We start from the raw sequence: 23524 nt of genomic DNA, 5'->3' as shown, positions 1-23524 counted from the left end.
GCTTGAACATCTGGAAGTTCACGGTTCACATATTGCTGAAGCCTGGCTTGGAGAATTTTGAGCATTACTTTACTAGCATGTGAGATGAGTGCAATTGTGTGGTACTTTGAGCATTCTTTGGCATTGCCGTTCTCTGGGATTGGAATGAAAACTGACCTTTTCCAGTCCTGTGGCCACTGCTGAGTTTTCCAAATTTGCTGGCATATTGAGTGCAGCACTTTCACAGCATCATCTTTCAGGATTTGAAATAGCTCAACTGGAATTCCATCACCTCCACTAGCTTTGTTCATAGTGATGCTTTCTAAGGCCCACTTGACTTCACATTCCAGGATGTCTGGCTCTAGGTCCGTGATCACACCATCGTGATTATCTGGGTCGTGAAGATCTTTTTTGTACAGTTCTTCTGTGTATTCTTGCCATCTCTTCTTAACATCTTCTGCTTCTGTTAGGTCCATACCATTTCTGTCCTTTATCGAGCCCATCTTTGCATGAAATGTTCTCTTGGTATCGCTGATTTTCTTGAAGAGATCCCTAGTCTTTCCCATTCTGTTGTTTTCCTCTATTTCTTTGCATTAATTGCTGAAGAAGGCTTTCTATCTCTTTTTGCTATTCTTTGGAACTCTGCATTCAGATGCTTATATCTTTCCTTTTCTCCTTTGCTTTTCACTTCTCTTCTTTTCACAGCTATTTGTAAGGCCTCCCCAGACAGCCATTTTGCTTTTTTGCATTTCTTTTCCATGGGGATGGTCTTGATCCCTGTCTCCTGTACAATGTCACGAACCTCATTCCATAGTTCATCAGGCACTCTATCGATCAGATCTAGGCCCTTAAATCTATTTCTCACTTCCACTGTATAATCATAAGGGATTTGATTTAGGTCATACCTGAATGGTCTAGTGGTTTTCCCTACTTTCTTCCATTTAAGTCTGAATTTGGCAATAAGGAGTTCATGGTCTGAGCCACAGTCAGCTCCTGGTCTTGTTTTTGCTGACTGTATAGAGCTTCTCCATCTTTGGCTGCAAAGAATATAATCAATCTGATTTCAGTGTTGACCAGTGATGTCCATGTATAGAGTCTTCTCTTGTGTTGTTGGAAGAGGGTGTTTGTTATGACCAGTGCATTTTCTTGGCAAAACTCTATTAGTCTTTTCCTGCTTCATTCTGTATTCCAAGGCCAAATTTGCCTGTTACTCCAGGTGTTTCTTGACTTCCTACTTTTGCATTCCAGTCCCCTATAATGAAAAGGACATCTTTTTTGGGTGTTAGTGCTAAAAGGTCTTGTAGGTCTTCACAGAACCGTTCAACTTCAGCTCCTTCAGCGTTACTGGTTGGGGCATAGACTTGGATTACCGTGATATTGAATGGTTTGCCTTGGAAATGAATAGAGATCATTCTGTCGTTTTTGAGATTGCATCCAAGTACTAAAGGGATAGGTAGCAGCAAGACCACAAGGAACAAGACCACATGGTGCTATAACTCTGAAATCAATGAAAATCATAGAATTTTACCAATTTTAATTTGACAAGATTCCTCAAAACCAAGGAAGGAACACGAGAGCACTAAGTAAAGAAATGTAATAGGTCAATGGTTTTCAAATTCAGAGTTGTTTCCATTAATGAATTACGAAATCAGTTTAAGTCACAAACTGTTTTTGAAACAAAGTAAAATGGAAAACACCAAACTATGTAAGATATCATAAAACTCTGACTTCTATTTAAGTATGCAGGCATGTACCAGCTTACTTAGTAACTGTATTTCTTAACTATAGTTTATGGCCAAAAAAAATTGACAAAGATAAACTCAGAAAACTAAGTGCAACGTTTAAAAATAGCACTGGGATAACAAAAGCAAATATTCCCAAAATGTATCTAAAAATCTGAGAAAATTAAGTCCTTAAGAAGGGTTTCAGGTTAAATATGCTCAGAAAATGTCATTTATTCCTTTTGCCAGCATCACAATATGCACTAGCTTTTTAACAACTATGCAGTCTTGCAGGAAAGATTTAATTTTGCAAAACTTAATCTGACCAGCTTTTTTTTCCTTCTTCTAGTTAAAGCAAAATATCTGATGGCTATCATTCTTCTTGTTAAAGCAAAATATCTGATGGCTATCATTCTTTAGAAGACACACAGAAAAATGCCAAGCTAAAGATTGGAGTCAATGAAGGTATGTTTAAATAATTCTCCCTAAAATCATTTAGGAATGCAAATGCAACTCTGATATTAGTATATCACACTCAACACCACCTTTTAAAGATGTCACTTAGATTAAAGAATAAATGCTGGTCCACAAATCGTAACACCTCGGTTCTAGGACAAAGTCTTTTTAAGTTAAAGACTTCGGTCAACTTAACCTTTCTGAACATCTGTAAAATGAAAAAACTATCTGCTTCCTTGAGGAGGGAAAGGCGAAGAAGTATGGTAAAGCTAAGATACAAAAATGACTCAAAAATTCTAAAATATAACTTTAACATAATTCATTCTTATTATCACATTTCTTTTTAAGATTTTAGAAGCAATCATTATAGAAAACACTAAAACAAAGAATCACTTCTACATTATTAAATCATTCAATTCCAAAAAACCAAAAAAAACTGAATGTTCCTTTTATATCTACCTGCTCACTGATTCCTGTTCCTCCATAAACACAGACCACTCTAAGGCCCAAGGTCTTTGAAAACTTCTTACATTCTTTAGTAATCTGTAAAGCCAGTTCTCGAGTTGGAGTCATGATGACAGCTGAAAAGATAAATATGTCAAAAGCCTAACCACCAAAATTCTTAAGGCTAATCTTTAAAGTGTTAAATTTAACCTCTGCAATCAAGTTCAGAGCTTAGTCTAATTTTTGTTTTAATTTGTTTTATGTACCTCTGAAAATTCTATTTCAAAAGTTTTATAATAGCAGAGACTGTGGTGAAGGATAATTTTAAGTAGATTTTAAGAACATGCTATAGGAAGATAAATCAGAGTTAAATGCCTTACTCAACCATCAGGAAAATACTTGGTTGAAAAGAATGCAAATCAGTCTCAACTGCAAATCACAGAGCAAAGATAATCAAGTGACTCACTGTGCTGCAGAGCCATGCCGTGGCTTCCGGAAACAACCTGGGTCTGAGGGGCACAGACAGAGGAGAGACATACTGTGCCCTCTGTTGCCAAGAGAGGAGCTGAACAACTTTCCAAAACCCTATTCAAATTTGGAGAAGAGATCTCTGCCAAATGAATCAAGAAAACTGAATCTGAAGACCTAATCCTGAATCAAACACTGGCACTATAGCCTTTTAAGGCCAAAAAAACAAAAGCAAAAACAAAAATACACTTCCCTGCAATCTTCTATGTTGAGTTTATAGATCCACTCATATGGGCTAAGAACAAACCTCAACATAAATAAACAGATAGATGCACGAGGATTCTACCTGCCGAGTCAGAGTTTAAAAATTGAGCTGTGCCAGGAGAGGCTGTTTTTGTACTTCTGAGATGTCACTCCAGAGCTCTGAAGAGTCTCACTCCACCTGCTGGTAAGGGGAAATCAGCCCCAAAGTGCCAAATTTATAGAGGAACTGTACATAAAGACATCTTTATTGTTACACTTATTACAAAGCATCAGGTCTTTCTGATTAACTGACAAAGTTGTTATCTGAAAAAATAGTTTAATGAAAGGAACTGTACCTATTGGCCCCTCTCCTTCTTCTAAAGACCTCTGATCCATGATGTGTCTAAACATGGGCAACAGAAAGGCAATGGTCTTTCCACTTCCTGTCTTGGCAATACCAATCAAATCTCGTCCAGACATTATCGCAGGAATCGCCTGGGTTTGGATTGGCGTGGGCTTTTCATAACCATGCCTTAAAAAGCAAACCATAGGAAGACAACAGTAAGGACTGTGGTGATCTTTAGGCTCTCACACTGTAAGTTTTCCAAAATGTATATCCATATAATGAGATTTTTATTTGGCAAAAAGGAATGAAGTACTCAGACATTCTACATCATGGATGATGTAGAAATATTTGAAAATACTATGCTAATTGGAAGAAGCCAGTCACAAAGGACTGTATATAAGTACGATCTAATTTATATGAAATGTCCAGAATACACAAATCTATAAAAAGTAGTAGGTAAGAGACTGCCTTGTGTGTAGAAGAGAGAAAAATGAATACTAATAGATCCAGGCCTCTTTTGGGTTTGATGAAAATGTTCTAAAATTAGATTATGGTAATGACTACACAACTTCATAAATATAATGAAAATCGTAAACCAAAGGGTAAACTTTATGGTATGTAAATCATATCTAAAGAAACCTGTTTAACAAAAATCAGTATTTTCCATTTGAGTGAAAATGTATGTAACAGGTTATCTTCTGTAGCAAGATATTGAAAAATGTGGACAACCGCTCAACACTTACTTTTTTAGAGAATTTAAGATCTTCATAGAAATTCCACACTGAACCCAAGATTTAATTGGTTTGGGGCAACCTTTCCCCTTGACAGTAATGCCCTCCATTTCCAACCGAAATACATTCACCTCTACAAAACAAAATCCAGATTAGAAACTCTTAAATATGGGGAGGGAGGAGGGAGGAGGGTTCAGGATGGGGAACACATGAGAAATAAAGGAATAAAAAATTAAAAAAGAAAAAAAAAAAAAGAAACTCTTAAATATTGTTCTATTAGTGCCCTCTACTTTTCAATGAGGCATGGTAAGATTAAGAATCAATTCTTTTTTAGTGTTCCCAAAGATAATTCCATATCAAAGCTCCAGGACAATGCACTGAACAGCTCTGACAAAGTGATTCCTGTTGCAACCAACTAGGAACAAAAGAAACACCCCAATTTCTACAATTTGGTTATTTTGACTTAAATTCTAACAGCAATAAAAGAACAGTGATTCACAAGTAATACAACTACTTGTTCTTTAAGCAAGGGTTGCCCATATCATGCTTTTTCCGTCAATATCACACAGCTTCGTATCGGTTTCTAATTCTCAAATAAGAGAAAAACGTAACAATACTCTACTTGCTAACTTCACATGAAGAGTATTTTCAACCCTAAAAAGCTCAACCACGTAAGCCAAACTAATTTTTGCTCTTTTTTTAAAAATGTTTCCCAAAACACACTAATTTCTATTTCTAATCATTGTGGATGTAGTCGTCTCACTCTCCAGAATGATTTCTCATGTTCTAGTTCACTCTCATTTCTCCAGGTAAGTCAGGCACATTTCTCCTACTCACCCATCAACTTACAGGCCTATCAACATGCCTCCCAGGCAAGGTGAAGTGTATTTCCCCCATCCCCAAAATAACCGATAAATGAATAAACAAATTTTACCCTCTAGAGACATTTTTGCCAATTCTGGAACTTCAACATAGAAGTTTTTTCTGAATGGTTCATATTCAATTTTTCCATGATCCACTGGTTCTAGAAGCTTTCTCTGCTTTGTCTGGTAACCTGTAAGAGCTGTCTGAAGATCAACTTCTTCCTCCTCTGAAGAATACTGTAACAAAAAGAGAAAAATTAAGAGCTAAATCTATTACTATATTTCTATGGGAAGAAATATTTCTAACTTTAAAAATGTTCCACTCCTAGAAAATATTCTTTTCCTCTTCTTTTATTTTCTGAACTTTCTAACTTAGCTTATTTTTTCTTTGCCATTATAGAAAGCTATAGTAACAATATAAAGCTAAAACAAAAAACTAATTCTAACATAGCTTTAATGAAGTTCTGCTATAGTTTTCTCTATATAAATCATTACAATGAATGTTAATAGTAAAAAATTTCATTCTGTCACTTCATTTCTTCTCTCCCTATTCTATGCCTGGGATGTACTGATGAGGGACAAGGATGAATCAAAATTTGGCCTATCCGTGTGCAGCAACACAGATGAACCTAGAGAACATCATACCATGTGAAGTAAGTCAGAGAAAGACAAATATCATATGATATCACTTAAATGTGGAATCAAAAAAGTAATACAAATGAATTTATTTTCAAAACAGAAATAGACTCACAGACATAGAAAACAAACTTCTGGCTACCAAAGGGGAACAGGAAGGGGGAGGGATAAATTAGGAATGTGGGATTAACAGATACAAACTACTATACATAAAGTAAGCAACAAGGATTTACTGTACAATGCTAGAGACCTGGGTTCAATCCCTGGGTCAGAAAGATCCTGTCGAGAAGGGAATGGCTATCCACTCTAGTATTCTTGCCTGGAGAAATCCATGGACAGAGGAGCCTGGTGGGCTACAGTCCATGGGATAGCAAAGAGTCAGACGTACTGAATGACTAACATTTTCACTTTTCACACTTTCAAAGGGAATTACATGCAATATCTTGTAATAACTTATAATGAAAAAGAAACCAAAAATACACATGTGTGTGTATAACTGAATCACTTTGCTGTACACTTGAAACTAACACTATATTGTAAATCAACTATACTTCAATTTTAAAAAAAAGCAGGTATACAAGAGGTCAAAGAGGTTAAAATGTTCTACTAGTTTGGATATCTGGCTACAATACTGTTGAGAAAAGCAAGAATTTCTCCTAAGAGTAAACTGCGTAACTGAAAAGCACACCTCCATCAATGCTTTCTTATAAACACTCATAGGATGGCATCATGTGCTGTGTGCTCAGTCGTGTCCGACTCTCTGTGATCCCACGGACCACAGCCCACTAGGCTCCCTTGTCCATGGAATTCTCCAGGCAAGAATACTGGAGTGGGCTGCTGTTTCATTCTATGGTATCATGAACAAAGTTAAAAATTAAAGAAGAATTACCTCCATGGCATCCTGGTCATTCTCCATTAGCTCACCTTTCTTCTTATCAGAATCTACCACTGCTTTCTTGGTTGTGACAACTGTGACAACTTTTGTGACTGTTGGCCCAGACTTCTAAAAAAAGAATGTGAAATATTTTGCTAAAGTTGAAACACAAAGTATAAACCAAATGAAACAATGGTAACTGTAATAATTTATAATTTGAATTAACTTAGTTGTCAGTGACTACTAATGCAAAAACAAACAGTAGCCCACTTTCTCCTTACTTACTTAAATTTAAAAATGTAATACAATAGCATTATATTTCCTAACACATTAATACATAGGTAATTAGGTACATAGTATGTAATTTTATATAATATTATGTAATATATTTAAAAATACTACCAAATAGTACTTTTCACTCATTCCACAAACCAAATACTATCCCAGGATCTTAAGATGAATCAATAAACAAAACAGGTAAAGATCACTGCTCTTGGGAAGATTTTAGAAGAAGGAACAAACAAACACAACACTGAATTATACAATTTGTCAATAAATTCTATTAAGAAAAAGAAAACCTAGACTAAAGAGGATCAGGAGTATAAAAGATGGGAGTGTTGGAAAAGGACCTACTGAGAAAGTAACAAGCAAAAACACTAAACAAAGATGATAATAGTAATGATGACTTCTAAAAGGACATTTGCAGTTAAAATTTGCTAGTATCTCTGCTCTTCAGAAAAAGTACAGACACTTTTGAGATGCAGAAGGAAACAAAAACCAGTCAGAATGGCTGCGATCCAAAAGTCTACAAATAATAAATGCTGGAGAGGGTGTGGAGAAAAGGGAACCCTCTTACACTGTTGGTGGGAATGCAAACTAGTACAGCCACTATGGAGAACAGTGTGGAGAGTCCTTAAAAAACTGGAAACAGAACTGCCTTATGATCCAGCAATCCCACTGCTGGGCATACACACTGAGGAAACCAGAAGGGAAAGAGACACATGTACCCCAATGTTCATCGCAGCACTGTTTATAATAGCCAGGACATGGAAGCAACCTAGATGTCCATCAGCAGATGAATGGATAAGAAAGCTATGGTACATATACACAATGGAGTATTACTCAGCCATTAAAAAGAATACATTTGAATCAGTTCTAATGAGGTGGATGAAACTGGAGCCTATTATACAGAGTGAAGTAAGCCAGAAGGAAAAACACCAATACAGTATACTAACGCATATATATGGAATTTAGAAAGATCGTAACAATAACCCGGTGTACAAGACAGCAAAAGAGACACTGATGTATAGAACAGTCTTATGGACTCTGTGGGAGAGGGAGAGGGTGGGAAGATTTGGGAGAATGACATTGAAACATGTAAAATGTCATGTGAGAAACGAGCTGCCAGTCCAGGTTTGATGCATGATACTGGATGCTTGGGGCTAGTGCACTGGGACGACCCAGAGGGATGGTATGGGGAGGGAGGAGGGAGGAGGGTTCAGGATGGGGAACACATGTATACCTGTGGCGGATTCATTTTGATATTTGGCAAAACTAATACAATTATGTAAAGTTTAAAAATAAAATTAAATTAAAAAAAAAAAAGAAGGAAACAAAATCGTTAACTTTATAAAGCCATCCAAGCCAATAGTAGGTCAATGCAACAATGAATTCAAGTTATTCAACTAGGAATATAAATCTTTAAAAATAAAAGAGGAAAAAAAATCCCATACCTTTTCATTTCCCCCACCACCTTTCACACTTCTCATGTTAAACTTTTTTACTTCCTCTTTCACTTCTTCCATGTAAGCATCTAATGGATCTAACTCCTCACCCTCCATTTCATTTCCTTCCTTTTCAGCCTCTGCAGGATCATCTTCATCATCTAAAATATCAGAACACACTTTGAATATGTGTTTCAAAAGGGATTATTTCACAATCAGACCACACCCCTATTAAAGCCCTTTCTCTTAACTACCCAAATACCTTCCTTATCAATTAACCCAGGCACAATACAGTTCAAATACTCATACTGGCAAGGTTTTAAATCAAACAAGCATTAGTTTTGAATATTACTAATAATAAAAGAAATAAATGATAAATTATTAAATTGAAAAGAGGAAGAAGCACTAATACGTCTAAAAAATGGATCTCTGGTATTATTTTACAACTACACTAATAGAAGCAAAACTAAAAACTGCTAAAAGGATATGTTTATTTCTCTTCTTTCAATCACTTTTCTTTAATCACAGGAAGAAAAAATTAATAGCATATTGCAGCCCACCAGGCTCCTCCATCCATGGGATTTTCCAGGCAAGAGTACTGGAGTGGGGTGCCGTTGCCTTCTCCGAAAAACAATCTCATGTTTTTGCATAACTATCATCAGGGAAGCCTGGTATGTTGCAGTCCATGGGCTCACAGAGTCAGACACAACTCTGAGACTGAACATCATCATCATCACCATTTAAAGACATAAGCCATTAATCTATTTAGAACAAAACACCCTGTTGAACTTTCACAGAAACTGAAAAATTCACAGGGATTTTCACCAAAAAATGGAGCAAAATTCCCTTTTCCTATAAAATCTCATTATTCCACTTAACATCTTACACATCAAAATCAGTTGTGAAGTTGCATTTAGTTGCTTTGAACAGCTTCAGCTGCATTCAACAAATTCTGATAAATTCTCTTTTCATTTTTATTCTGCTACAAATATTTTCAATTTTCCTTATTATGATTTCTTAGATACAACCATCATTTAAAAGTGGACATTTTCTATCCAAATACATGGAGTTTTTAAAGTATCCTCGATATTAATTTCTCATTTTGATACTAATTTCTCATTTAATTGCTTTCTTCGTTGCAATCACTCTCTGTGTTTCTTCAGTCTCTTAACTTTATTGAGACTTTCCATGATTATGTCAAAGTTCTCTCTTGGTAAATGTCACACTGCACTTGAAATATGTGTGTTATTTTCAACTATCTTCTGATATTGATTCCTAACATAATTTCACCATAAGAGAACAGACTGTATGATTTTAATACCTGTAGACTATGAAATTTTTACACTTTGCTTTATGTCCCTGGATATGTTCCAGTGTCCCCTGGTTCACAATCTATGGAAACTTGAATAGAATTTGTATCCTGCTTTGGTGTGAAAACTGTATAAATCTTAATTATGTTTAATTGGTTCATAGTGCTTTTTTTTGTTCTTTTCTTCATAGTGCTTTTGAGGTCTACTATATCCTTCTACTTTTCTGTCTATTCATTCCATCAAATTTTGAGAGTTTGACACTGAAACTCCAACTAAAAACCTTAATTTATCTACTTAAAAAATAACTGTAATATATACTGGAAATATATGTAACTTTTTTCTGTATTTTCCAAGTCTCCTGTAAATGTACTATCATACTTTCATAATTTAAAAAAGAAAAAAATAATCAAGATGTGCAGGGGAAATGTTGCTCTTCTAACTTAGGAAAAAAATCAGAAGGACTTGGAAACATGCCCTTAACTTACCCTCACTACTAACATCTGAAGTAAAAAAATTAAAGAGCTATTTACTGACTGCCCATAAGCATCCAACTCTCCACTTAAAGTAAAATCAGTGATCCTTACTGAACGCTACTCTCCAATTAAAATTTTAAAGTAATATGAAAAGGGGCATTGAAAAACCTCAAAATAAATCTAGTGACTCCATTTCTAGGTAAAAACCAAAAGAACTGAAAGTTGGTATTCAATCAGATACGCACACACCAATACTCACAGAAGCATTATTCACAATAGTCAAAAGATGGAAACAACTTATATATGCAACAACAAATGAATAGGTAAACAAAATGTGGTATATACATACAATGTAATACTATCAGACTTAAAAGGGAAGGAAATCATGATATAGACTACAACATGGATGAACCCTGAAAACACTTTGCTAAATAAAATAAGCCTAGTCACAAGACAAATATTATAGGATTCCATTCATATAAGGTACCTAGAATGAGTAAATCCACAGAATCAGAAAGTAGATTGGATGTTATTAGAAATGAAGAGGTAGGGGGAGGCAGGATAGAGAATTACTGTTGAATAAGGCAGAGTTTTTGTTTGGAATGACGAATACTGTTGAATAAGGCAGAGTTTTGTTTGGAATTTTGTTTGGAAAGTTCTGGAAATGGACAGTGGTGATGGCTGCACAACACTGTGAATTGGCTTAATATCACTGAACTGTACACTTAAAAATGGTTAAAATAGTAAACATTATGTGTATTTTTTCACAATAAACAATAGTCTATCACTTATAATCCTAGACTATTCTACATGAATTGTTATTTAGGCTATTAGCAAACAAATGAATATACCATCATCATCTTCTAAACTCCATTTCTTCCCTTGTTTCATCTCTTCGATTTCCTTTTTCAGTTCCCCTATGTTTTCCATGGCCTTTTTACGTTGCTCTTCTCGCCATTTTTCTACTCTTTCTTTTCTCTTTCTCATTTCTTCTTCTAGCTTATTCTGGTCAAAGTTCTTGGGGTGAAAATAAAAAATAGAGAGAAGAGAATAAGGATCAACAGTTTTACTCCTAGTGACACTCCAAATAACTTCTTCTAAGCATAAAAAAAGAAAAGGAAAAACAGGTGTCCACACAAATCTCCTAAATTCTGACCAGATTTAGATTACACATCTTTTTAATATATTAAGGAATAAACTAACAAAATGAAATCACAATCAAAAGTATCTTCAACTAATAAAGCAGAAAAGTGAAGTCGCGCAGTCGTGTCCGACTCTTTGCGACCCCGTGGACTGTAGCCTACCAGGCTCCTCTGTCCACGGGATTTTCCAGGCAAGAATACTGGAGGGGGTTGCCATTTCCTTCTCCAGGGGATCTTCCCAACCCAGGGATCATACCCCGATATCCCGCATTGTAGGCAGACGCTTTACCACCCAAGCCACCAGGGAAGCCAAAGACAAACTTCAAATACTGTAACTTACTCTCCCTTTAGTTACTACCAATATGCACATATGAATTCAACTTCTCCCTCAAAGTGGAAACTAAAAGAACTGGCAAGCAAAGTTCCCTAATTATTACTCTCAACTGTAAATCCTTTAAACTTCTCCAAGACTGCCTCCATGAGAAGGATTTTTTATCACAATTTTCTATTTCAAACAAGTGAGTAAATGAGTTATTTATCAACATCATTAAGAAGTTCTGATCTTTTAGCCTTTAGGTCTAAGTTTCCTAGGAACAGCCATTCTAAAGCTTGTATCATGATTATCAACAATACTCTTCAAAGGAAAGACAAATCATTTTCACAGTCATAATCAAGGACTTAAAGATTAAGTCCTTGAATAAATATCAAATTAATATCAAAATTTTATACATGCTGCTGCTGCTGCTGGTAAGTCACTTCAGTCATGTCCGACTCTGTGCGACCCCATAGATGGCAGCCCACCAGGCTCCCCTGTCCCTGGGATTCTCCAGGCAAGAACACTGGAGTGGGTTGCCATTTCCTTCTCCAATGCGTGAAAGTGAAAAGTGAAAAGTGAAGTCGCTCAGTCCTGTCCAACTCCTAGCAACCCCATGGACTGCAGCCTACCAGGCTCCCCCGTCCATGCTATAATTATATAAATAGGTATAGAAACACACATGTAAAAAAACCGTCAAAGAAAATACTAATAAACTGCAATGATGATGGCATTTGGGTATCTAGAATTACAGAGAATTATTTCTGACTTTCCAAGTATTTTATAATATGGTTATATTTATATTTTTAAAATAAATTTATTTCTTAAACAAACAAAACCTGTGTCCCTGAATTTACATCCTTCATAATTCCATACTCTCTGAAGATGAGCCCCAGAAAGCTTATGTTTTTTTCTCAAGGTCACCCAGTCATTCCACAGTAGAAACTAAATCAGAAACCAGACCTCCAGACTTCTTGTGTTAATTTCTTAGATAACCTGCTCAGCAAACAGTCCCCTTAAAAAAAGAACCACTAAAAAAAAAAATTAGATCTCAAAAAAAAAAGGAAGTGAAGCTATAATATATTGTAAAATGGGCAAAAGATATGAATAGGCAATTCAAAGAACAGTGCAGATAGTAAATAAACTTAAAATGCCTTATTTAATTATTGGTTTACATTATTTACTCATGTTTAAAGACATGCAACTCAAAATAACAAGAAATCAATTACCTCCTATAACGTTTGCAAAAATTAAATTTCAAAATACCCATGTTGGCAAGAATGTGAGGAAACAGACATTTTCACGTCTAAAATCTTAATTTTCACAATATTTGTGGAGGGCAATTTGACACTATCGATCAAAATGTTAAATCTTTAGAGCCAGCCCTCTGGATCTGAGTCCTCATCCTCCAAATTCAACTAAGTGGATCAAAAATACGCAGGAAGAGAAAAGTTCCAGAAAGTTCCAAAAATCAAAACTTGAATTTGCCCTAGGCTGGCAACCGCTCACATAGGATTTACATTGTATTTACAACGATTCACACAGCATCTACATCATATTAGGTATCATAAGTGATCTAGAGATGACAACCAATGCAGAGAGGATACCCATGGTTATACTAAGTCATTTCATATAAGGGACTTAAACATCTGAAGGTTTTGCTATCCAAAGGGGTCCTGTAACCAATCCCCCTCCAATGCTGAGGGAAAGCTATATACCCACTGACAGAGTAATTTATTTTACTGGTATTAATTTACCCTATACTATATTCACAGAACACATGTGTACTAGGATTAATCTACCATTGCTTATAACTCTGGACTACAGACAGCCTAAATACCCATTTACCTTTTCTTCAACAAAACACTATGCAGGCATTAAAAACAAGCAATACCTATGTAAGCAGGTACATAAAGATAGCCAACATTTAACAAAAGGAAAAAGAAAGGTATTCTACTTCTTAAGTCAGAATCTTTGTATACTGTGATTTATTATTCTTAAGACCTTATATACTGATATATATTGATAAAGTAATTCATAATTTAAAAGCAACAAAAAATCAAGTCACAGAATAGTGCACACAGTATGATCACATTTTATATACTAAAGTAGATAATGTGTATAGATATGTAACTTTCAGAAAAATGTTTTCATGGGGAAAACTATCATTTTATACCTATTTTACAAATTTGCTATCATTTACTTAAAAATAAAACATACAGCATTAAAACCAAAAACTAGTCACTACAGAAACAAACTCAATACTATACTATTATTTATGTTAGTAAACATACACCAGCATCCTTTTCTTTTTCATCCTCTTTGTCATCTTTGTCTTTTTTCTTCTCTTTAGAACTTTCCCCACTATCTGTTTTCTCTTTGGATCTAGACCTGCCAAGAAAAAAAGAGAGAGGGGGACATCATCTATCTGTTTTTGGAAACATTCATTTTAAAACACTTAGACTTGTGTTTTACTTTCTAAGTAAGAAATAAACTTCCAAGGTTCAGCTGAATTTTTATATACCATTAATAAGCAACTTGGAAATACAATGAAGAATTAATCCCATAACACTAACTGCAAATATTACTCCATATCTGAAAACTAACCAAAGGTAAATTGGACACAGCATGTAAAAATAATTACAAAAATTTAAACAAGAAATTTAAAATGTAACAAATGGAGAACTATACCAAAACATTAACAGTCTATAAGATAACTGATATATGTGATAATATTTCAAATCCCAACAAGCTTTCATTTTGACCTTACTTAAGGCATCTAAAAATGAGTTCAATTCCTTAATTGTACTATAATCAAATTAGATGACCTTTCCCCTCCTTTATGATTGGTGCTTTTAAGAGGACTTCCCTGGTGGCTCAGTGGTAAAGAATGCATCTGCCAATGAAGAGGACATGGGTTTGGGGAAGATCCCACATGCCACAGGACAACTATACCTGTGAGCCGTCACTACAGAAGCCACAGCATCTAGAGCCTGTGCTCCACAACAGGAGAAGCCACCGCAGCAAGAAGCCCGCACACCACAACAAACAGGAGCCTCCGCTCGTTGCAATCAGAGAAAGCCCACGAGCAGCGAAGGCTCAGCATAGCCGTAAATAATAAATAAATAAATCTTAAAAAATAAGGCATCCAGAAATTGTTCCAATTTTGACGAAGATACTCAGAGGTAAAGAGGATATTCTCTAGCATAAACTTCTAAAAAGTTTATAGCTTTGCCATCTTATTTGGTTTTTAATCTGTTTGGGAATGCTTTCTGCGCACAGAAGGAGGTAGCCGATCCTATTTTATCAGAGGATAGCAAATATCCCTGACACCATTTATTGGAAAAACGTTTCCCCACTATTTATGATGTCACCATAGTCATTTATTAAATGATCTTATATGTGTAGATTTGATTCTAGGTTCTTTATAAGGTTTCAGTAATCTATGTGTTTACCCCTACAATAAAGCCATACTCTTGATTTCTACAACTTTATAGACAAGCCTTGACACCTGGTAGTGAAAGTCCTTATATCTTGTTCTTTGAAAGTGCTTCCTAATTTTATAACCAGTTTGTTAAATACTTTTCTATTCACGTTTGCCCATCACTTTTAAACATTAATGTGTGTTGAAGTTAATAAGATGCTTTTCCTGAATCTACTTAAGTAACCATGGCTTTTCTCCTTGAATCTTGGATCACACTGATAAGAGTTTCTAATGTTAAACCAACTTTCCATTCCTGGTATAAACCCAATTAGTTTATGATCTGTCTTATCTTTTTGATGTACTGGTAAAAGCAGCATGCTAATCTTTTATGTTCAGACTGAGTACAGCCTATAATTTTCACACTGCCCTTGTCAGATTTTCCTCATCCTTTTATTAACTGCCTTCATTTTATGAATGTTTCTTCCTTCTAAGTCTTTGTTCCTCAAAAGTATCATTACAGAGTAAAAAGATAAATCAGAGTAAAATATTTGCCACTCATAAAACAAACGACAATTATCTGGAACATTTAAAAACAAAAACTTCTATAAATCAATTTTTTAAAAAGAGAAACCAATACAAAAATGAGAAAAAGATTAAACATGTATTTTTTTAAACATGTACTTTAGAAGAAGAAATCTGAATGACCAAAAAACATATGGAAAGGTGTTCAACTTCACCAGTAATCAAAGAAATGCAAATTAATATCATAATGATATTTTTATTACATGTCTATCAAATTAAAATGTAAAGGAATGACAATACCTAATACTGGGTATGAAGGGACACAATTCTCATATACTGCTGGAAGTGTAATTAGTATATACTCCTTGGAAAGCATTTGGGATTACTTAAAGTGAAGCTATGTTTATTCTATGACCATGTAACTTCACTCCTAGCTGTACACCCAAGGGGAACTCATACACATGTATATGCTAATATGCTTAATCACTCAGTGGTGTCTAACTCTAGAACTCGGGTCTCCTGCAATGCAGGTGGATTATTTACTGTCTGAGCCACCATGGAAGCCCATACACATGTATACTAAGATATATATACAAAAATGTTCATAATAGCCTCAAAGTTAAAACAACTCAAACATCTATCTCGGTAGAATGGATAAAGTGGTATATTTATATCACGGGGCTTCCAAGATGGCTCAGTGGGAAAGAATCCACCTGCCAATGCAGGAGACCCAAGAGACCCAGCTTCTATCCCTGGTTCAGCAAGATCCCCTGGAGGAGAAAACGGCAACCTGTTTCAGTATTCTTTCCTGGAAACTTCCATGGATAGAGGAGCCTGGCAGGCTACAATCCATGGGGTCCCAAAGAGTCAGACACGACTGAGCACACATATTTATACCACAGGATACTGGTTCAGCAATAAAATAAACTGTTATGAGCAACAGAGTTAACTCCCAAGGTTTAGCAAAAACACAGAAGACATGACTCATTCACATAAAATCAAAAAACACATAAACCTAAATTATTCTTTTTCCATTTATAAAGAAACAATTAGGACATTACTAACACTAAAGTCAGCAGTGATTTTATCTAGGCAAATAGAAAGCTGGGTTAGCAAAGGGACATGTAGGGTTTCCAGGGGGATACAGATAATGTTCTATTTCTTAACTTTGGTGGTGGTTACATGAATCTTGCTTTATACTTAGTAAGCTGCATGTTTATATTTCATTCATTTCTCTGAATTTATATTTTAAATTTAAAATTATCCCAATGGGCATTATAACACTGACCTGATAAAACAAAAGTAAAATTTATAAAGTAAATAAATGAGGAAAAAATCTTCATAACTAATATGAAGAAAACAGAAACAAAGCTATATATGCCAGGACACCACTTTAGAAACAGTAATAGGCAAAGAACAAAGCATTAACAAGAGAAATATAGAGTAAACATATTATGTCTAATAGATATAACTAATATCTCAAAATTGAATGGTACTAACATCTTAAGGAAACATGTAGATTTAACTTACACAAGCAAAGTTCACCCATTATGAATAGCAGTTCAGCAATGTAAAAATGTTATTTGTCAAACAACAGTAGAAACATTAAGAAAATAACTTCAAAGAAAAAAACATAGTTCCCACAAAGATGTATATAAAATGTACTTCTGATCATTAACAGTAGGTATTAAATGAAGGAATAATGCATTATGAGTATTCAAACTAACAGAATTTAGGTATCTCCTAAAAGCACTATAAGCTTTATAACTTATTGAAATGAAATTAAGCTAATAGCTCATGGTAGCAGCCAAATTCAGCATTTACAAGGATTTTTTTTTAAAAGTGTAGGGAAGAGAGTTCCCAACCTGCATGATAGATACAGCCAATGTTAACATTACCTATTCTCAGCTTTCTTGCTTTTATTGCCAGGACTGGAAGATCGGGATCTTCGGCCTCGGCTTCTACTCCTTGAACGTCTCCTGTCCCGACTTCGAGATCTTCTTCGTTCTCGACTTCTATCTCTCTCTCTACTTCTGGAACGCCTGCAAAGGGGATACGTTTCATTTAGTCTTTGACCAAGTAGAACTTCTATTTCAGATCATGGTTTGTGCCTCATGTTGAAAGAAGCTCCTAAATTATTACCACTGTTAAAGACAGATTTCAATTTACTGTCAAATCAGTTTAACAGGGAACAAGTAAAGCCAATTCTTACAAGTGGTCAAGGGGGAAAATGAGGATACTAATTTCGAAATGATGTTTGTTGAAAAACAGAGGAAATATGTACTAATAGCTATTCGAAATCTAGACCTAGAGCAGAAAATCTAAATTTCAAAGACAGCTGAAATCTCAGTATAAGGATGGGCAGAACGGGGCTGTGGAAAGATTAGGAGATAAGGGTTTCTGTCCTGGTGCTGCTCCTAGCTAGCGCCACACAGGGCAGGTCACTCTCTGGGTCTGTCTCCTCAACCTACATAATGCAGAGACGTCACCAAATCATCTCAAAATCCTTGTTGCTCTAAAATCTTCTATTTTATTTTCACATCAAAAAGAGACAAAAAAAAAAAGTAAGAGACCAAATCTTATACAATGCTTAATAAGTACTTGACTGTATTGTATGAAACTGTTCCTGAGGCCACATAATATAACACTGAGTAAGTTAATACTATCCACATTGTTACGGGTGAATATTTTCCCTAAGAACCAATACCTCAAAAAGATAAACTCTAAATTCTTTCTGGGATCAGTTCACAGCACCTGTATAACCATGTCTTCTTTCCTATTTTAAAGAGAAACTTTATTAGAAAACTTTTTTTGCCATGTGAGATTATTTTTATTTAAAGACTGTTTTTCACCACCAGGGAAGTTACAGATCCTTGGGTGGTACCAAGGAATATTTAATCAAGTACAAGTTTTTAAAAACTAGGATGTTCTTTGGTTAAATCTAAAAAAATTCTTTAAAATCATTTCAAACAAGAAGTGGACATGGCCCTGTTCTGTTCTTCCTTCTCCAGTCAGCTCTAGTGGTGGCTCTGAACACATGGATCGGCTTTCTTGGGACAGGTTTAGATTAGAACCCCCTCAGTGGCATATTACCTCAACTTTTACTTCTTTTTTTTAAACCTTTCCTGGGGGCTTTAAGAGTTCTTTGTGATGTTGCACAGCAGAAACCAACACAACATTGTAAAGCAATTTTTCTCTAATTAAAAAAAAAATTTTTTTAAGTTCTCTTTGGATTACAAGAAACACCACCTCAAGTTTACAAACTTAAAATACCGTTTAACAGTAGAAAAGGGGAAAAAATATTGTTTGAAAGGTTTTGTTCTAGGCAAATCACTTATGTACCTAATCAAATCAGCTGGGATTAAAACAGCAGCAAACAGATCACTAAATTCTACCACCAATTAAAGGGAAAAGCCCAATTTATCAAGAGTTCTTTGGAGATCACCGTCTTACCTCAGACGCTTCCTGTCTCTCGACCGAGATCTTCTTTTATCCCTGCTACGAGACCTCTCTCTCCTCCTGTCTCTATCCCTGCTTCTAGACCGTCTATCATCTCCACGTTTACTTCTTTTGTCTGAGGGTGAACGACTTCTAGATCGACTTCCAGAGCGTCCCCGTGATGCTGATCGCTTTCGATAGTGGCTAGAATATTAAGTTAAAGATTAAGCTTAGCAAACACACTTAGCTTCTATTACATTTTATTTATTTTATTATTTTCCCTAAAAGTCTCAGCAGATAAACACTGAAAGGACTTTTTACACATCAACTCTTTTAAAACTAGAGGGAAAGCGTGAACTCTTCCGCTTCAGCAGATGTAGAGAGGAAACACTGTTAGAGAACCAAGAACAGTAAGCAAAAGAGACCAAGTTCCTGCTTTTGAGGCTCAAGCAGCTTTGTGCTGCTAAAGGAAGAGAAGACAAGTTAAAAAAAAAGAGTCAATACAATGTCATTTGGAACTATGGAGAAAAACAGCTGAGAGGAGCATGGTAGCCAAATGTGGAGAGTTTTATGGGCAGTTATCAGGATAGTCTTTTTTTTTCCTTTGAGAAGGCTATTGGAAGATTTTAAGCATTACTATTTTTAAAACATTACTCTGGCTGCTAAGGAGAAAACAAACCAAAGAAAGGCGAGGGCAGAAGCAGGGAAAATAGGTAAATAGCAACCAAGCAAGTAAGAAACACTGGTGGCTTGGGTCAGAATGTCAGGTGTAGAGTTGTTGACAAGTATCAAAAGCTGGGTATTGGGTATTTCAATGACTAATTAAATGTCAAGTACAACAGCAAACCTCCTGCACAAGTCATGAGGCAGAGCGGTCGGGAAGAAGGCCTAAGGGATGGAAGGGACCTTCTTGGGAAGGGCCCTAAGGGTTCATCTTGAAAGCAGTAAGAACTAATGGACATGAGAGCATGGAAATGACATAACCTTATGTTTATTTCAGAAGTATCATTCTGGCTGCGGTGTGGAATCAATTAGAAGAGCAAGATCAGAGGAAGCTAATCAACTTGACGGAGGTGTAGCAGTCTGAGCAATGTATGATTAAGGCCTGAATTAAGTCAGGGAAAGCAGGAATGGCAACAGAGTGCAGAATCTAACTGGATGTAAACATTGAGAGGAGGAGGAGGAGTCAAGTAAATATCACTTCCAGGTCTCCCGCCTAGGTGGCCAGACAAATACCAACGCTTCCACGGAGATTTCAAAGACTTTCAAAGAAATTTTCCGTAGTTATGGAAATACTCTTTATCCAGTTAAACGAATAAACTTTATAGATTTATTAAATTTTATCAAGCTCTACCCTTAAGCGTTGCCCATTTCCCTGAAAGTTAATTATACCTCAGTAAACTACTACTACCTTACTTATTATTTATCACCCTACATATAAATTATCTTTCAGTAACCGCTAAATATTAACCAAATTTGTACATTAAAGATAAAAATCTCAAGATCCCAAGCCAGGGAACAATATAAACTGTTTTTGAAGAGAGTTCTAGTAAGAGCTCCCAATTCTCAGTTTTAAAAGGATAAAAAACAAATAAATCTGAGATCTATTTACAAAGTAAATGTCCATGTCACAAGCATTTATTGTAGCCCAATAAAAGCCTGCTGCTGCTGCTGCTAAGTCGCTTCAGTTGTGTCCGACTCTGTGCGACCCCACAGACAGCAACCCACCAGGCTACCCCGTCCCTGGGATTCTCCAGGCAAGAACACTGGAGTGGGTTGCCATTTCCTTCTCCAATGCATGAAAGTAAAAAGCGAAAGTGAAGTCGCTCAGTCGTTTCCGACTCTTAGCGACCCCATGGACTGCAGCCTACCAGGCTCCTCCGTCCATGGGATTTTCCAGGCAAATAAAAGCCTAGTCATGTACAAAGTTATGGGTGTTGTAAAAATGTTTGACCACACGCTCCTTTCAATTAACTTAAGAAAATATCCCGCGCTCACAAAGAACTAAAGTAGCGTTAGGGACCAAAGATATGGTCCAAACACGAAGTGGTGAGAAATTCACTTGGGATCGCCATTGAATGAGGAGATCCTGGTAAGCTCTGCGGAAATGGCGGGATCTCTTAGAAGTCCTGGAGATCTCTTACAAGTTCCCGCTCCAGGGGCTCGAACCGGCCGATGGCAGAGCAGGGGAACCCTGTGCCTACCGCTCACCCAAGTACAGCCACTCCCTCAGCAGAGGTCTCCCAGCCCCTCCAGCAGCCGCGGGCAGCGCTGGCCACACGTGGGGCCGCTTAGCCAGGCCGGGCCCCGAGGCCACCTCGACTCCCGCCTGTTCCCCGCAAAGAAGCCGCTCGGCGGTCGGCGCTCCGCCTTACCGTGACTCCCTGCCCATACCGCCTGCTGTGGGAAACCGGCGCCCTTCGGAACCACGCGCACGAGATCCGGACAGATTAGGAGAACGCACCGCCCTCGGCACGCCGGGAAAGGGGTACCACTAAGAAGCGGCCGCAGCCACAGTGGCAGCCGCCATCCGAACGCAGCCAACGAAAACAAGACGTGCTGGCGCCAGCCGCAGGAAGGAAAAAGCGGGCCGGAAGTGGTTGTCGCTCCACAGCTCCTCCTATAGCCTGGAGGCCGCACAGCACCGGCTGCGCGAAAAGCGATTGCCTCCGCCGTTTTCCCTGCACAGTCACCGCAACTCGCCGGTCTCGGTGCGGTAGTGGGCAATGCCTCAACCTTGCAGACCCTGGGAGGGTCTTTCTCACAAGCAGCACTGAAGCGCCATAAATATCCCTGAGCTGTCCCAGGACGTACACTGATATCTGCCTTAAACTGAGCTAAGAGATGCTACAAACATTTCAATTCACTCTCATTTATATATTCATTTATACATATTGTTACGTGTCAGGCATGTTCTAGATTCCAATGAGCTTTCAGTGTAGTGGCAGACATGAAGTGAAAGTTGTTCAGTCCTGTCTGACTCTTTGCGACCCAAGGGACTGTAGCCCGCCAGGCTCCTCTGTCTGTGGGATTTCTCAGGCAAGAATACTAGAGTGGGTTGCCATTTCCTTCTCCTGGGGATCTTCCCATCCCAGGGATGGAACCCGGGTCTCCTGCATTGCAGGCAGATTCTTTACTGTCTGAGCCACCAGGGAAGCCCAGTGGCATACATAGACATTAATACAAACACTTGCAGAAGTTTTGCAACAGGAAAGAGATTCTACCATAGGAGCAGAATTCAGAAAAAGATTTCCCTGAGGAAGTGACCTTTGAAGTAAGATTTGAAGACTGAGAAGAACTTAACTCCTTGAAGAGGAGGAAGAGCTAAACATCTGTACACAAGATTATAATGGCTCTCTTGGCAGCATTCCAATGCTTCCAATTCAGGGGTCCAGGTTGGGATCCCTGGTCAGGGAACTAAGGTCCCACATGCCACAAGGAGCCACAAACACACACACACACACACACACACACAAAGATTATCATGGTTCTTAACATTGTCTGCACTTGGGAGCTTAAATATGTGCATGCGGATGCATGTGTTCCATTCTGATAATGAGAAAGTCATTTCCTAGGCAGGTTGATAAGGAGTCTAGGGGTCCCCAAGGAGAGAGGGGTCTGGAATTCTCAAGGAGGAAGAAAGGACAAACTTTTTTCCCTTCTCTACATTCCTTAGGATTATATAACAATAATGTATCCTGCCTGAGGACAGTCTCTGGATTAAACCTTCTGGCTAATTCTGTTATCTTAAAATGTAAATTATGGGAGTAGGTCTGGTGAGGTCTTTACAACCTCCAGACATTCTTTGGATGCATTGGAGTCCCTCCTATGCATCGGGAATTTTCAAGCTTCTCAGGTACTTCTGAAGTACAATCCAATCAAGGTGGAGAATGACTCACCTATTGAACTCACTGAAATGTTGAGTTGTTTTAGCAGAAATCTATAAAGGAGTTGGGGACAGGCTCTCATTTACTTTACATGTCTCTGTACTGTTTTATGTTCTTGCACGTAAGGATGACAGTCAAGTTCCATTTCTTCACTGTGGCAATCATTGCATGGATGTATGTCAAAATTCATTGAACTGTACACTTTATGCTTTTTTTTTGGCCATGCCACAGCCTGTGGGACATCTTAGTTCCCAACCAGGGATCAATCTGAATCCCCTGCAGTGGAAGCACAAAGTTCTAACCACTGGATGGCCAAGAAATTCCCTGAACTATATGCTTGAAATTGGTGTGTTTTACTGTATGTAAATCTTACCTCAATAAATTTGAATTTTTAGAAAATGAAATCAAGAAGTTAAGACTCCAAGACAGGCTTCTGCCCTTCATCTGTGATTTACTGACCACTTGCGGCAGCAGTGCAGTCCACGCCAAGGATAAGGAGAGCCTGAGCCAGTATGGGACAGAATGGACAT

General features: G+C 37.1%; 1 protein-coding gene across 2 annotated transcripts in view; it reads right to left on the bottom strand.

Annotated features, from left to right (window-relative positions):
- DDX46 (DEAD-box helicase 46) overlaps positions 1-21662 on the bottom strand; it is a 55541-nt gene extending 33879 nt beyond the window's left edge. For both annotated transcript variants that reach the window (XM_005890404.3, XM_070374364.1), the window contains exons 1-11: positions 21483-21662; positions 19123-19311; positions 17568-17711; positions 14018-14114; positions 11120-11285; positions 8495-8646; positions 6777-6890; positions 5323-5488; positions 4401-4521; positions 3668-3843; positions 2616-2737 (exon numbers count right to left, since the gene is read on the bottom strand). In XM_005890404.3, the coding sequence (XP_005890466.1) occupies positions 2616-2737; positions 3668-3843; positions 4401-4521; positions 5323-5488; positions 6777-6890; positions 8495-8646; positions 11120-11285; positions 14018-14114; positions 17568-17711; positions 19123-19311; positions 21483-21499 (1464 nt within the window). In that variant the 5' untranslated portion in view covers positions 21500-21662. The remainder of the gene's footprint in view (positions 1-2615; positions 2738-3667; positions 3844-4400; positions 4522-5322; positions 5489-6776; positions 6891-8494; positions 8647-11119; positions 11286-14017; positions 14115-17567; positions 17712-19122; positions 19312-21482) is intronic.
- Positions 21663-23524: the final 1862 nt, after the last annotated feature.

The sequence above is a fragment of the Bos mutus genome, chromosome 7 (assembly GCF_027580195.1).
Source record: "Bos mutus isolate GX-2022 chromosome 7, NWIPB_WYAK_1.1, whole genome shotgun sequence".
Taxonomy (NCBI): Eukaryota; Metazoa; Chordata; class Mammalia; order Artiodactyla; family Bovidae; genus Bos; species Bos mutus.
This window is presented reverse-complemented; position numbering and strand designations above follow the sequence as displayed.